At 40.7% G+C, this 12,946-nt stretch overlaps 1 protein-coding gene across 2 annotated transcripts; it reads left to right on the top strand.

The window, feature by feature from the left end:
- The first annotated feature begins 288 nt into the window (after positions 1-288).
- Positions 289-12,478, top strand: ppp1r10 (protein phosphatase 1, regulatory subunit 10). 2 transcript variants are annotated; one of them, XM_030064396.1, is made up of 19 exons: positions 289-435; positions 607-892; positions 4,399-4,507; positions 4,615-4,701; positions 5,658-5,793; positions 5,879-5,930; positions 6,045-6,134; positions 6,236-6,364; positions 6,471-6,576; positions 6,723-6,826; positions 6,999-7,126; positions 7,395-7,554; positions 7,891-8,034; positions 8,399-8,645; positions 8,782-8,857; positions 8,970-9,188; positions 9,622-9,739; positions 9,874-10,263; positions 10,744-12,478. In XM_030064396.1, exons 3-19 carry the CDS (start codon positions 4,401-4,403, stop codon positions 10,911-10,913), a joined length of 2,463 nt encoding a protein of 820 aa, XP_029920256.1. In that variant the 5' UTR covers positions 289-435; positions 607-892; positions 4,399-4,400; the 3' UTR covers positions 10,914-12,478. The 2 variants fall into 2 exon arrangements, with proteins under 2 accessions (XP_029920256.1, XP_029920255.1); XM_030064395.1 differs by having other exon boundaries at positions 6,720-6,826.
- The last annotated feature ends 468 nt before the right edge of the window (positions 12,479-12,946 follow it).

Genomic DNA, 12,946 nt, shown 5'->3' with positions numbered 1-12,946 from the left:
TTATGCTGTTTTCGCTTTTATTAGATGGATTGGGGTGTTTTTTCAAATGTTGCGCATGTAGTTCCTGTCGCCCCCACACACACCGTCCAGTCGCCATTTTGTGTAATTTGTAACAACTAAATTTATAGATCAAATAATGCCTACAATCAAGTTAAAGCAGTATAATTCGCTGACATTCTTATGTATGCGTCTGGTTGTGAAAATATATGTGACTTTTCAGTTGAAATTTGGAGACATTATCCGACTGATGTTCAGAGGGTTTGATGTACGCCATTATGCCCTTGACAGGGCAAGGGGGGGATGGGTATGGTCACCGAGACGCCATTTTGTTTCAATGAAAATCAGCACGCCAACGCTGCCTATGACGCGAAAAACGTCACATCGTATAAAAACGGAGTCCCTCCTCCCCGCGGTCATTCCTGGATTCGGTAAGAGGTAAGTGAAGTCAGAGAAACAAGAAGTGGATGTTTACAATATTTTTTGCGTATATATCATGAAACTCTTATTAACATAAATCAAAACTGGATCAAGAACCTGAAATGGACGAAGGACGACGAATTTCGTGAGGGAATCGAAATTAAATGTGTTTTATTGTCTGTTTTTCAGGTCTGAATTTGCCTTGCTGAAGACTGAGCCGTCGAGGACTTCGAACAACACCTACTCAAATTCATATTTTTTTCTTCAAGTAATGGACATTTGATTACTATTTTTGCCTCCAGTTTGTTCCTGAAGGAAAAGCTAGCCTAAGCTACCACAACCCCGCCCATAAGCAGTTTTTCAATTGCTATAAAACCATCAAGGTTTACGATGTAAACTGATGAAATAAGAGATATAAGTGCATTCAAAGCACGTTATAATATACCAGAGACGCTGAGGATCTAAAATACCAATAGTAAGTTGATTTTGAAGTGACATTGAACCAAAATTCATCAAATGAAATTAGCCGTAAATGGTAGGCTAGCTAGCGCTAGCTGATTAGCAATCTACGTATTTAGCTTGACTAACTTAAATTTGGACTGTAGACAAATGCTAGATTATGAGCTCACACAGGAAAGTGGACGGAGGCACGAGGCTCCGTTTCTTCGTGTGTGAGACGGGCTTTACGAATGAAGTACAGAATTAAAGTAAATACATTTAATGAATTTGCAAAATAACCATAAGCAATCTGCTCATAAAGATTGCCGTAGGCATAGACAGGACCTATCTTCTTATGAAATCGGATTTTTGCCTGCCAAATTTTGCTCTGTATGGGCTGCTCTTTGGAACGACCACCCCACCGCAATCTATACATAAAGATTGCGTTAGTTTGAGGATTGTGGAGTAATTTTCTTTTAAAATGTGTTGAAATGTCGATAATGATAGGGGCATTCTGAAAATGTTCGCATCATGCACTCGGCAATCTGTGGATAAAGATTGCAGGATGACTCCAGAAGTGGTCTTTCGAAGCACAAACAGTCGGGATTGTCAAATATGGTGGACTGGTTGTGGTTTGCTTTTGTCCTTCTGACAACTCCGGGGGCAGCCGTGCTCTTGGAGCGACAGTCGGGAGTTTACAACCTTGAAACGCATAACAAGTATAGGCCGATACTCCTCGCAGTGTCTGGCTACCAGCTGTGTATGCTTTGCTAGTTATCTGATGCTGGGTGCCGTGTTTTGTATCGGCAGGTCTAGCGTACTGTTATGAGAGCCATTGTTCTTGTGTTGAGTGGTTTAGCGTCGTCGAAGAGGTTAACAGAGGGAGGGCTCAGATATTTGCAGCCATCCTCCTACTCCCTCCCCCTGTCAGGCAGCCTAGTTGTCGAGCAGGCCTAGTCACAGCGGTGACAGATGTCAAGTTCCCCGCAGACCTTTTATAGCCTGCGTGGATTACCCTTATATAACTCTTAATAACAACAACGAGGAATGTCACTTGATTCATTCACTGTTTCTCCTCTTTGATAAATGTTATATTGTATTACTCAAAGTCGGGAGTAGTTGAGAAATTTTAATTGTGTCTGTGAGACAATATAGGCCTAGCAAATTAACAGTAGAACAGATGATTGGCTATTGCAGAGTGTAATTATTGTCATTTTATGTTTAACCGGTTGTATATGTAATAACTTTAACGTTTGCCTCACTGTTGGCACTCATTTTTTTTCCTTAATGAAATAGCAGCCTGGGTCATGTTTAACATTGACTTTGTGTACATGTGTAACAATTGTGATATTTACAGGATTTGAGTTATTTGCAGTGTTGTGGAGGTCTGAGACTATATAAAACATCTACTACAACAGTTACACGGGTAAGACCAAACTGATTCCTCACATCATGACACTTCAATTAATTCATAGCCGCCAACGTCGCAGTTCCTCTCAATAAATTGATAAATTTGGTAGCAAAAAGAAGGCCAAATGGATATATAAAATGCATAGACATGCAGTAGTAGTGAGCACTACAAATAAATGCATGCAATTAAGACTCAGCCCAAGCATTTTTTTTTTTATTTGAGTGAGAAACATGAACCATATGGAGATAATTTATATACAAGACCTTGAGACATAATTGTAAGCTTATCAGAGTGGTAAAGGCATTTAGTCCATTGAGGTGAATGTACATAGTGTTGGCTTTGTTTGTTTGGATATTGTCAAACATCCAACATATTTCAGTCACTGACCTGCTTTACAGTAAGGGTTTTTAATATTTGAAAATTCAGGTCATTGTTATTGTGCACTAACAAATGAATGTATTCAATGAATGTATTCATTTGTAGCTCACTGCCCTATTGTGTAAATGCACAGATATGGAGGACACATTGTTTTGTGTAAACACCAACTAACCTGCAGGTGGCAGTAAATGTCCTGAGTTGTTTCTTAGACTGTGGCAGAACAGTTGTTACTGTTACCATAAACAACAGTAGATTCAGAAGAACTGGCATCTTGAGTCTCAAAATGGAAACAACTGGGAATTAATCATACTTTAAGATGTAATTTATCAAAATAGACTTGTAGTTGAACATTACATGCTATTGGTTTTCATGCATTTCACAGTAACCTGCAATCACATTTTAATTATTTGCATTTGGTGCATACAGTCTGAACTTTTAACATGAATATTTTCACCTGAAACTATATTGATCAGTGACAAAGCTACGGTTTTCACCAGGCATTAGGGGTTTTTGTCCATCAGTTTTCCATCTTCTTCTTCAGAACTATATTTTTCACAGCCTTACTTCATTTCTGTAGACGTCTGTTACTATATTAAAAGTCTGTCATAATTAATAAGCTTTCTTGAAAATATCACAGTCTTTGTTTATTTTTACTGACACATCTTTTGAGTTTGCTCTTCCTTTTGTGTGTGATATTTATATAATAGTAAAAGATAAATACCTGAGCAAAAAGAGCTCTGCTTGTATACTTTTTTAAAATATGTTTTACTTTTTGAATAAAATGTAGACATTTGATAATGGATGCATTATTTTTGGCACGTTAGTTTTCTAAGCAGAAGACTGGATGTCTTGCTCACTACATCTGCTGCCTCATTGATCAAGGCGTAAACTACAATAGATCATAATATCTCCCACACACAAATGAACATGATATGAGATTATATTGTTAAGCCTAGCAGAGGAAGAACGCTAGCAGTGAGAAAGAAGTTTCAGTGTTCTGCCCTTATCCCTGATAAGACAGGACAAATATTTTAAATACAAGGCGGAACACTGGAGTGATGCCACACCGTCAGTGTTTGTCGCCTATCCCCTCAGTCATTTCTTAATGTGACCTTGTTAGCAAGATCATTGTGCAGTTCTCTGGGATTTAAGTGTTATTGATCTGTTCTTGACCCTCATCTTCATGGGAGCGAAAATGGGCTGGATTTGTGACTCATATTTCATCAAGACGGTTAAAGTAGAATCTGGGTGGTGACAGTTGGATGCTGTTGTTCAAATCCCCAGTGATTTTTTTTTTTTTTTTTGTGTGTGTGTGTGTGACCCTGTTGGCCGAAGTATGATGTTGATGAAACTTACTTTATGGAAAAGGTTGGTGTGGTTGGCTCCTGACTGAGTTCCTGGTAAAAGTGGAATGTGGGAGGTAGTTTGTGGTGGGGTGAACATGCTGCTGCTCATAACCACACTTGGTGGTTTTGATGTGATTTTGTTGGTCAGATCGTGATACAGATCTCCCTCATGTTCATGGGATTTCCTCAATAAAATGGATTGCGGTGGTGGACGTGTCAGATATTAGCAAGATAGTGTAAAGTAAAATTTGGCAGGCAAATAATATTTTCCAGTGCGAGCACCACACATGAACACTTACTCCTTCAGATAAAAGGGCCTGTAAACACCAGAATGTACCCTGTATTCATCCTGTTGGAGTGTTTTAGTATTAAATGTCTAAGGTGTGTGTGTGTGTGTGTGTATTTCAGATATGGCAGGGGGGCCAGTAGACCCCAGAGAGATTTTGAAGGGAGTGGAGACGCTGCTGGGGAAAGATGGAGAGCTCCGCAGCCTGGAAGGAGTCCCTAAGGTGTTCAGGTGAGGGAAAAAGAGGATTATACATATACTGTACCACCAACTGATCTATATTTTCATTTATCTTAAAATTGGCAACTGTTTTATACCCTTTATTTGTTCCTGTCCAGCTTGATGAAAGCGTCTACCAAGATGGTCAGTAGATGCATGTACCTCAACATTCTACTGCAGACGAAATCCCATGACATTCTTAACAGGTACGCCCAACTATTGCTTTGTCTATACTAAAGTTCATGGTTGATAGTAATTAAAACACAGCAGTGGAAAAAGTACCAAAACATGTCTGCGTTAATAAATTCTGACTGAAGTAATTAAGCGAAAGGAGAAAGTCGAATCCCCTTTGCATTGAAATGCTGTTAAAGAGCTATTTGTTTTTTTATTAAAAGTAAATAAAACTTCACACAAAAAGTATAAAGTCAGTTTACTCCACTCCGGACTGACTGTTGGCCACTCATTATGATTGGCAGGTTTCTAATGCAAGGCCTAAAAAGTTCTGGGAAACCTACATGTGCACTCTGTAATGAATGCTAACTCATTGAAACTAAATTGCATTTATTTTAATGTCAGATAAACAAATCGCTTGATTTCTTTCAAAAACATAGCAAAAGTGTGATGAGCAAAATTATAAAACATGACTAGAAAATTAGAAAGAAATCAGAATGAGTTAAAAGTTAGAAGAAAATGACTTGAAAAATACTAGTTGAGTTTTTTGTTTACAAAAAGAAAATAGAGCTGACAAGAAACCTATCAGTAGTTACGAGTAATATCTACTTCTGTTTCTATCTACTATCTACTATTTCACCAGCAAACTACAAAAACAATTCCACCAAAAATTTAAAAATAAATAAATAAAGACAGAAACACAGTGAATTTTGTTCAGGGGGTGAAATAACACCTTTCAAAATAAAAGCCTACCCACAGGCTCCCGGGTTCAAAGGGTTAATATGTATCACAGTAGAAAAAAAATTCAAGTGAAAGTAAAATTGTTAACTTAAACAAACACAAAAGCACAGTTACATAAAAAACAACTGCTCAAATGTAATGTGTTAGTTCCACCCTTGATTTTATGTGATGTCTGTGGATGTACAAGTGCAATCCTTAAGTGCTCATTGCTGGCTTGCTTTGCGATAGAATATGTCCTTTCCCCAACCAGGTTTATCCGAGTCGGTGGCTACAAGCTGCTCAACTCTTGGCTGACCTACGCCAAAACCACCAACAACACGCCTCTGCTGCAGCTCATCCTGCTAACGCTGCAGAAGCTGCCTCTCAAAGTCGACCACCTCAAACAGGTACTGTCTCACTATATTCAGCATGACACACCTCTAGTACGTTACACACAGTATTTCACTTGTTTTTGTCTTTATCTAATCACAGAACAACACAGCCAAGCTGGTGAAGCAGCTGAGCAAGAGTGGAGAGACTGAGGGTGAGTTTACTCCCACATCAATAATAGAAACACTTTCACATATTTTTTACAGCCTTTGAATGTGGCATGTCTCCAATTGCAGCATTTCTCACTATTTCTGTCGTCTGGTTTCAGAACTGAGGAAGTTGGCAGCAGTGCTGGTAGATGGCTGGATGGCTATAATCCGCTCCCAGAGTGTCTCAAGCAGTGGAAACTCTCCTGCCGGTACTAACTCATCAATTCACTTCACTCAGCTGTCTGTCTTTAAAGATAACTCCTTGGATGCAACAGTTTAACCACAGCGTGTCACATTCTGTATCTTCTAGATAAGAAAAGGAAGAAAGAAGAGAGCAAAGTGCCGGTGCGAGATGTGAAGCAAAAGAGTGGCGATGATGAGAAGAAGAAGGAGAAACCCAAAGCTCATGCACCCAGCCATGCTAAGATCCGCTCCATAGGTAAACTCACCTTCCAAAAATAAAGTTCTAAGTAGGTCCTAAAGGTTAGATGTTGAAGTGTGTGGAAAGTCCATACCTAATGTTCCAAATGTGTTGTTTTCTGAAGGACTGGAGATGGACACGCCCAGTCCTGTCCCTGTTAAGAAGACCGCCAGTGCCCCACAGCTGGGTGACAAGTACAACATCAAGCCTGCTGTCCTCAAGAGGCCTAGGTACACTCCAAGTTCTCTCATGTATTCTGAGAGTGCAGTGCAGCTGTGTGGCTACATTGTGCATGCCACACTGTCTCATATGCCGCCCTCAGGTGGTGAAAGAGAGTACTGACATGTTCTCCTTTTGTGCTTATTTGCCCCAGCAGCTCTGGCCCATCAGACGCTCTGCCAGTTGAGAAAAAATACAAACCTTTAAATACCCCCTCCAACTCTGCCAAAGAGATCAAAGTGAAGATCATCCCAGCACAACGTAAGCCTTAAACACATACGTGCACATATTTGAAGATTTGAATTTTTTTTCATTTTTTGGCAGGCCATCTTATATTGTGTCTTCAGCCCTCTGGCCTCCACAGGTTAAGGCTGTTTAACAGTGGTAATTTAGTAGCCGTGGTGCTCACTCATCTCTTGTGTCCTCACTGCAGCAATGGAGTGCACAGGATTCTTAGATGCTCTGAACTCAGCCCCAGTGCCTGGAATCAAGATCAAGAAGAAGAAACCTGGTGCCACTGCCACTACAAACACTAAGGTTGTCTCCCCCACATCCAACAAGGTACTGACCACATTCCAGTCAGTCCTTCTAGCTTGAACTCAGCATGAAAGATTTTGATTTTGCTGATTTTTTTTTTGCTAATTTTTGAAAATTAGGCTATAATTTGCAATATATTTGGATGAAAACCCGACTGCTGTTTGCAATAAATTCCATTTTCTGTTGCTCATTCCAGTTAGGAAAAATAGTCTTATCCTTCACTAAGACTGAACCTTTACATGTGTTTGGGTGCCAAACCAGCTCTCTTTAAAAATATTTTTTTCCCCCCCAGCCAAGTCCATTTGACAGTAAGCCATCTGCTTACCCATCGTCATCCACCAAGCCATCATCTCCAGAACCCGCAGCTTCCACAACACCCCCCCACGAAACCCCGGAGCCAGAGCAGCCGGGAACTCCTGTTCCCTCTGAAGACCCCGAGGCCTCTGACAATGGTAGGCTCCTTATCAATCCTTAAAAAACACCTACAGGGTTCCGACTGTTTGTGGAGTATCTGTGGAGTGTCATGAAATTTGTGTGAGGTATACTGCAGAAAAGCAAAAGCAAATGAATTTTAAACAAGGAAGTCAGAGAATGTGAGGTAATTTGACAAATGAACCATGTATGGAAGATCTGAGTCATACAAAAAATGTAGGCTTATACATTAGGACCATTGGTGGCACCCCCTGCACCAAATCTGTTCAAGAGGAAATGATGATGATATACTTCTTGTGTGCTTTTCTTATCCTCTAAACCCCCACGTTTCTTGTTGTGTGTTGCTGTTTTTTCAGGTGAGAAGCCTAACGCCCTGTCAGAGCCACGTGGGGATGAGGAGAGCTTGACCAAGAAGGGCAAGAAGAAGAAGAGTGTTCGCTGGGCTGAGGAGGAGCAGCTCAAAGAATACTTCTACTTTGACCTGGATGAGACAGAGAGAGGTGAGGCATGAGTTTGAAATGTTAGTTGTGACAGGTTTCATTTTTTACATGTGGATTACTGTAGGACAGGGCTCATAGTACACTATGCTTAAGTAAACACAGTTCAACTTCAGAGCTCTCAGCAGTTAATTTCCTTTTCTTAACCTGTCCATTTATACATTTAGAATTTTGCTTAGTCATGTTTAATCAGATGTAGACTGGATGTGCTTTATTTTGGTTGTTAAAGTAGTCATAAAATTCAATTTCAGGTTGCACTGACAGGTCTTAAATGGGTTTGTCTGAAACCTGCACCACATTGTCTTATGTTTTTATTTTTTAATGATTTTTATGTTTGTTTGTTTTTTTTTGCTCCTTTTCTCAACAGTAAATGTCAACAAGATCAAAGACTTTGGTGAGGCTGCCAAACGAGAGCTGATGATGGACAGGCAGACATTTGAGATGGCCCGTCGGCTCTCCCATGACACCATGGAAGAGAGGGTCCCCTGGACACCCCCAAGGCCCTTGACACTGCCTGGCAGCCTAGTCAACCCCGGGGCCAACAGCACTGAGAAGCTCACCCAGAGGGACCGGGAGATGGGCATCCTGCAGGAGATATTCCTTAGCAAAGAGAGGTAACAAGGGCTAACTCAACAGATTTTATTGATCTGTTTTATTTAATGTCGTTTTGTTATTAGTGTTTTTTAAATTGCAGTTTGGTGCAATGTTGAGACAAAGATGAATTATTTTCCTACTCTGTCTGTCCTTCAGTGTGCCTGACAGTCCACATGAGCCAGACCCAGAGCCTTATGAACCAATGCCTCCACGTCTCATCCCTCTTGATGAAGTGAGTACAGCCGCCCACATACAAAACACCTCTGTTCGTGTCTGTGTGGACACATATGTATATGCCTCCATCACCCACTAACCTTAACCTTGTCCTATGGCCCTCTTTGCAGGACTCCACCATGCTGGATGAAGGCTATGTGGAGCCCATGGACACCACACCACAGCAAAGCTCCACCATGATGCAGAACGAGGGCTCCAAGTTGCCACCTGTCTTGGCCAACCTTATGGTCAACCTGGGCAACAGTGGCCGCAGCCCCCAAGCCACCAACACCGCCACAAACCCTGTGGCCCCCACTGTGAATGTACAAGAGCTGCTGTCATCTATCATGGTACAAGATCACTCTTTTAAATTTATTTAACCATCTGAAGAAAATACCCTTAAGTCAGTTTTTACCTTTTTTCCCCTAATTTTCATTTTTTTAAAAAATGAGTTTCTTGCTTATTATCAGGTCATTTCTTTGTCATTTTCTCATTGCCTTTTTCCCCATCTTTTTGAAAGAAATCAAGTGAATTTGCTTAGGTTACAACAGGTTAAATGCTTGTGAACAAACATTTTAACCCAAGGAAGCTGATGTCGATCCAGCGTCACTGATTTGACATGTAACACCTCCTACCAAAATGCCTGTGTATTTAAGTGGCAGAAAAGTTTTTATTGTTAGTTAGTTTTAACTGTGCTGAGGTGAAATAACATTTGCATAAAGTTTGTTTGGCACTTGCTCCTCTTTTGTACTGTGCAGTTAACAGTAGCTGTTTGTCCTTTAGGGTGCTCAGGGTAACCAGTCTACTGAAGAACTGATTAAGCAGCCCGACTTCTCAGACAAGATTAAACAGCTACTGGGTTCCCTGCAGCAGACTCAGAACCAGAATGGGCCTCCTCCAGGTGAGCTCAGCCCTTCATTAGCATATCAGTGTTTGTTTGTTTGTTTGTTTTTTATTATTAGGGCTTTGTCTACCTGCTTCAGTCTGTTTACACTTGAATGTGCGTAACATTATTGCGATGTTCTGTGTTTTTAGTCAACCAGGGTTTGCTGGGCCATGGACCAGGGATGAACAGCATGAACAGCATGAACAACATGAACAACATGAACAATATGAACATGAGTATGCAGATGCCCATGAACGGCTATCCACCCAACAACCTGCCAGGCGGCCCCCGCTTCAACCACCCACCACCACCCCACAACCACGGGCCACCTTTCAATGCCGGCGGAGGTCCTCGTATGATGGGCCCTCCTCCTGGCCAGGGCCGTGGAGACAATGGCAGTTACTGGGGAGACGAATCCATGAGAGGAGGACCCCACCGGGGAGGCCACTTCCACCGAGGAGGTCGGGGCCGAGGAGGAGACCAGGGCTTCAGAGGAAGAGGCCGAGGAGGTCCAAGAGGAGGACACAACAACATGAATGGTGTGTATTCTTCATGTCAGAAGTTGCTGTGGATATAGGAGAATGCACAGCAAGAGGGTTTTAGTCAGTTTGTGTAATCCCCCTGTAGTGATTTACAAAACAGTTTTACCATTTCAGAAGCCAGTGACTGCAAAATAGTCTACAGCCATTAAAATGACTTTTAAAAAATCCTTATCTGACTTATTACATGGCCGGTTTTAACATGAAATATTCATTTAAATTATTTTATTACAAGCTAAAGTCTGTCCTAGGGTTTCACGAGTAGAACTGCTAGCAGTAACCAAGCAGTGATTTCCACAGTGTTGCCAGTTAATTTGATCAGAAACCAGTCGTTTGAACTGGATTTCCTGACAGCTGACTGTGAAATTATGTCGAGCAGTAGTCTGCTAGCCTCTCGCTCTGTTGTTCTTGTAGCTGTTTTGACAGCAGGTGTGTTGTTATCTTTAGTAAATGTAATGCTTTTTTGTGCTTGTCTATCAGACATGTCCAAGAGGCCCGTGTGTCGGCACTTCATGATGAAGGGAAACTGCCGATACGAGAGCAACTGCGCGTTCTACCATCCTGGAGTAAACGGACCACCGCTGCCACCCAACCACCCTGCAAACAACCAACACAACCAGCACCCACAGCACCCTCAACATGGACACTAGGCACCTGCCAGTTTGGGAAAGACTACTTGAACTGTTCCCCTTGGCTGAGCCATTTTCTAATCGGAGACAACCACTTTTGTTCACCCGCAGGGTATTGGGACTTCTTTTTGGGACACAAGCGTAGGAAGAGTAGGATGTAGGCCTTCTTTTAGGTTCCTCCCTGTACAATCTGAAGCATTAAGCTCGCTGTATCTCCTTTGTTTAAGATAGAGGATCTTGCTTGCTAACACAGCTGTAAATGCTTAAATGCCGTAAGATGATCACTCATAGGTATTTTTATTGTGATCATTTTTAACAGTGCATTCATAAGACTGAAAACAACACAACACTTGACCACTATGTGTCTGTTGCTGCAACTTGATAATTGTCCTACATTTTGTCTTACTGATTGAGCCCAACACTCCCACACCATAATAGTAGACCAAATGAAGTAAATATATATGGTGCGATATGCCAGGAGCAGACTCAGCACTGAAACAGGGTAATGTTTCATGTCCCCTGTCCAAGCAGAATGCCTGTCAGATGACTCGAAATAACCACTAAATAACCCTAAGATTAAAAAAAAAATGTTCTTTACCTGGCTACATTCAGGATATTGCTTGCAAGTTTTCTGGCAGTTTTGCTTATACCCTAAACTTTCAGAGTGGATTTTTTTAGTGTTATGTTTTCCCTACTTCAATGATTTTTTTTTCCTTCTAAGGTGAGACAAATAATTAGGTAGCACTTTAGAAACATAAGGGTCAAATTGAAGCCACCTCCAGCCAGCCCTACAGAATGCAGCCACTTGCTGCTTTGGTGATAAAAGACTGGGCATCAGATTTTTCCCAGAACAAAACTGTAGTGTTGAGACTCCTTTATTTGACTCTGACAAAACTGCAAACTCTGAGTGTAATACTGTACTAATAAGGAAAGGTCCTGTGATTTTTTTTTTCTTCCTCATAGCAACTGATTACATATTGAGATTTTTCAGTTGCATTTTTATGAAAGCAGAAGAAGTAACTAAGAGGCGAAGTTTGCTTTATTCTCTGGAGTCTTTGTCAAAGAATAGCTTTCCCTCTCTGCATCCTGGCTTAATCAGCTGTCTGTGAATTTTGAAGCATATGTGGTGTGACAATCATAAACGTCAAAATGTGCCACCGTCCCGTCCGAAGTGCAGCTTCTCCCAGTTTGCAGCGCTGCTCCTGTCTTTGCTCACATCCATAGGATTCAGTGTAGCTCTGATTGTGCCGTCAGTGTTAAAGAAGTAGTCCAGTCCAAAGGAGATTCAGCTATTCTGTGGGTCAGCTATATTCAGTGTTTTCTGTGAAAACAAATGACCTTTGTGTCTCTTGTGGGACTGTAAAAAATGTCTTGTTTTTTGTTGCCCCTCCCATATTTTTATTTATTTATATTTTTTTGATACAATGCTGATAATATTGTCCTCTTTTAAGATGGGGTCACTTTTTTGTCAGTATCAAATGTTTGTATTGATGTGTTTGTGTGAAAACATGCACATTTATACACATTCATATTATCAGTATGAGTATTTTGTACACAGTGTATTGAATAAATGTCAAACAAATTTCTGTGTTGGCTGCGTATCAGTGAAATTACGTTGAAGTCCATCTTTTAATAGGAAAGTGGTATTCAGAGATGAATTAATACATTTCTATTGGGGAAAAACATTGCTATGATGAAGAAATAGAAGAATGTAGTGAAAACAAAACTTAACCCACGTCAATCCTGGAAAACTATGATAGAAGTTAAAGGTTATATATATGTCTTCCAGTATATGGGACCAATGCCAGCCTTCCTGACTACAGCTACCGAAAAGGAAAAAAGCTGACATGAATTTCTTTGCACATTTTATTAATATACTTGTCCAGCAATGCCTTTAAAAAAAATAATTAAAAATAAATAAATAAATAAAAATAATAATTTTGTGGCAATGTTTCCCATAGTTCCCCTGTAACTGAATACATGGCAGGGATCACCCCTGACAGCTTCCCTAAAAGCTATGCTCAGATTCAATGGTGAATTTTAGTGTCCTTTTG

The sequence above is a fragment of the Myripristis murdjan genome, chromosome 11 (genome assembly GCF_902150065.1).
Source record: "Myripristis murdjan chromosome 11, fMyrMur1.1, whole genome shotgun sequence".
Taxonomy (NCBI): domain Eukaryota; kingdom Metazoa; phylum Chordata; class Actinopteri; order Holocentriformes; family Holocentridae; genus Myripristis; species Myripristis murdjan.
This window is presented reverse-complemented; position numbering and strand designations above follow the sequence as displayed.

What these genes read in the sequence shown, in the direction of transcription:
- ppp1r10 (XM_030064395.1), top strand. Translation starts at nt 4,401, where the DNA reads ATGGCAGGGGGGCCAGTAGACCCCAGAGAGATTTTGAAGGGAGTGGAG. An exon ending in GGAGTCCCTAAGGTGTTCAG is followed by an intron (nt 4,508 to 4,614) that starts GTGAGGGAAAAA and finishes GTTCCTGTCCAG; the next exon opens with CTTGATGAAAGCGTCTACCA. An exon ending in ATATTCCTTAGCAAAGAGAG is followed by an intron (nt 8,646 to 8,781) that starts GTAACAAGGGCT and finishes TCTGTCCTTCAG; the next exon opens with TGTGCCTGACAGTCCACATG.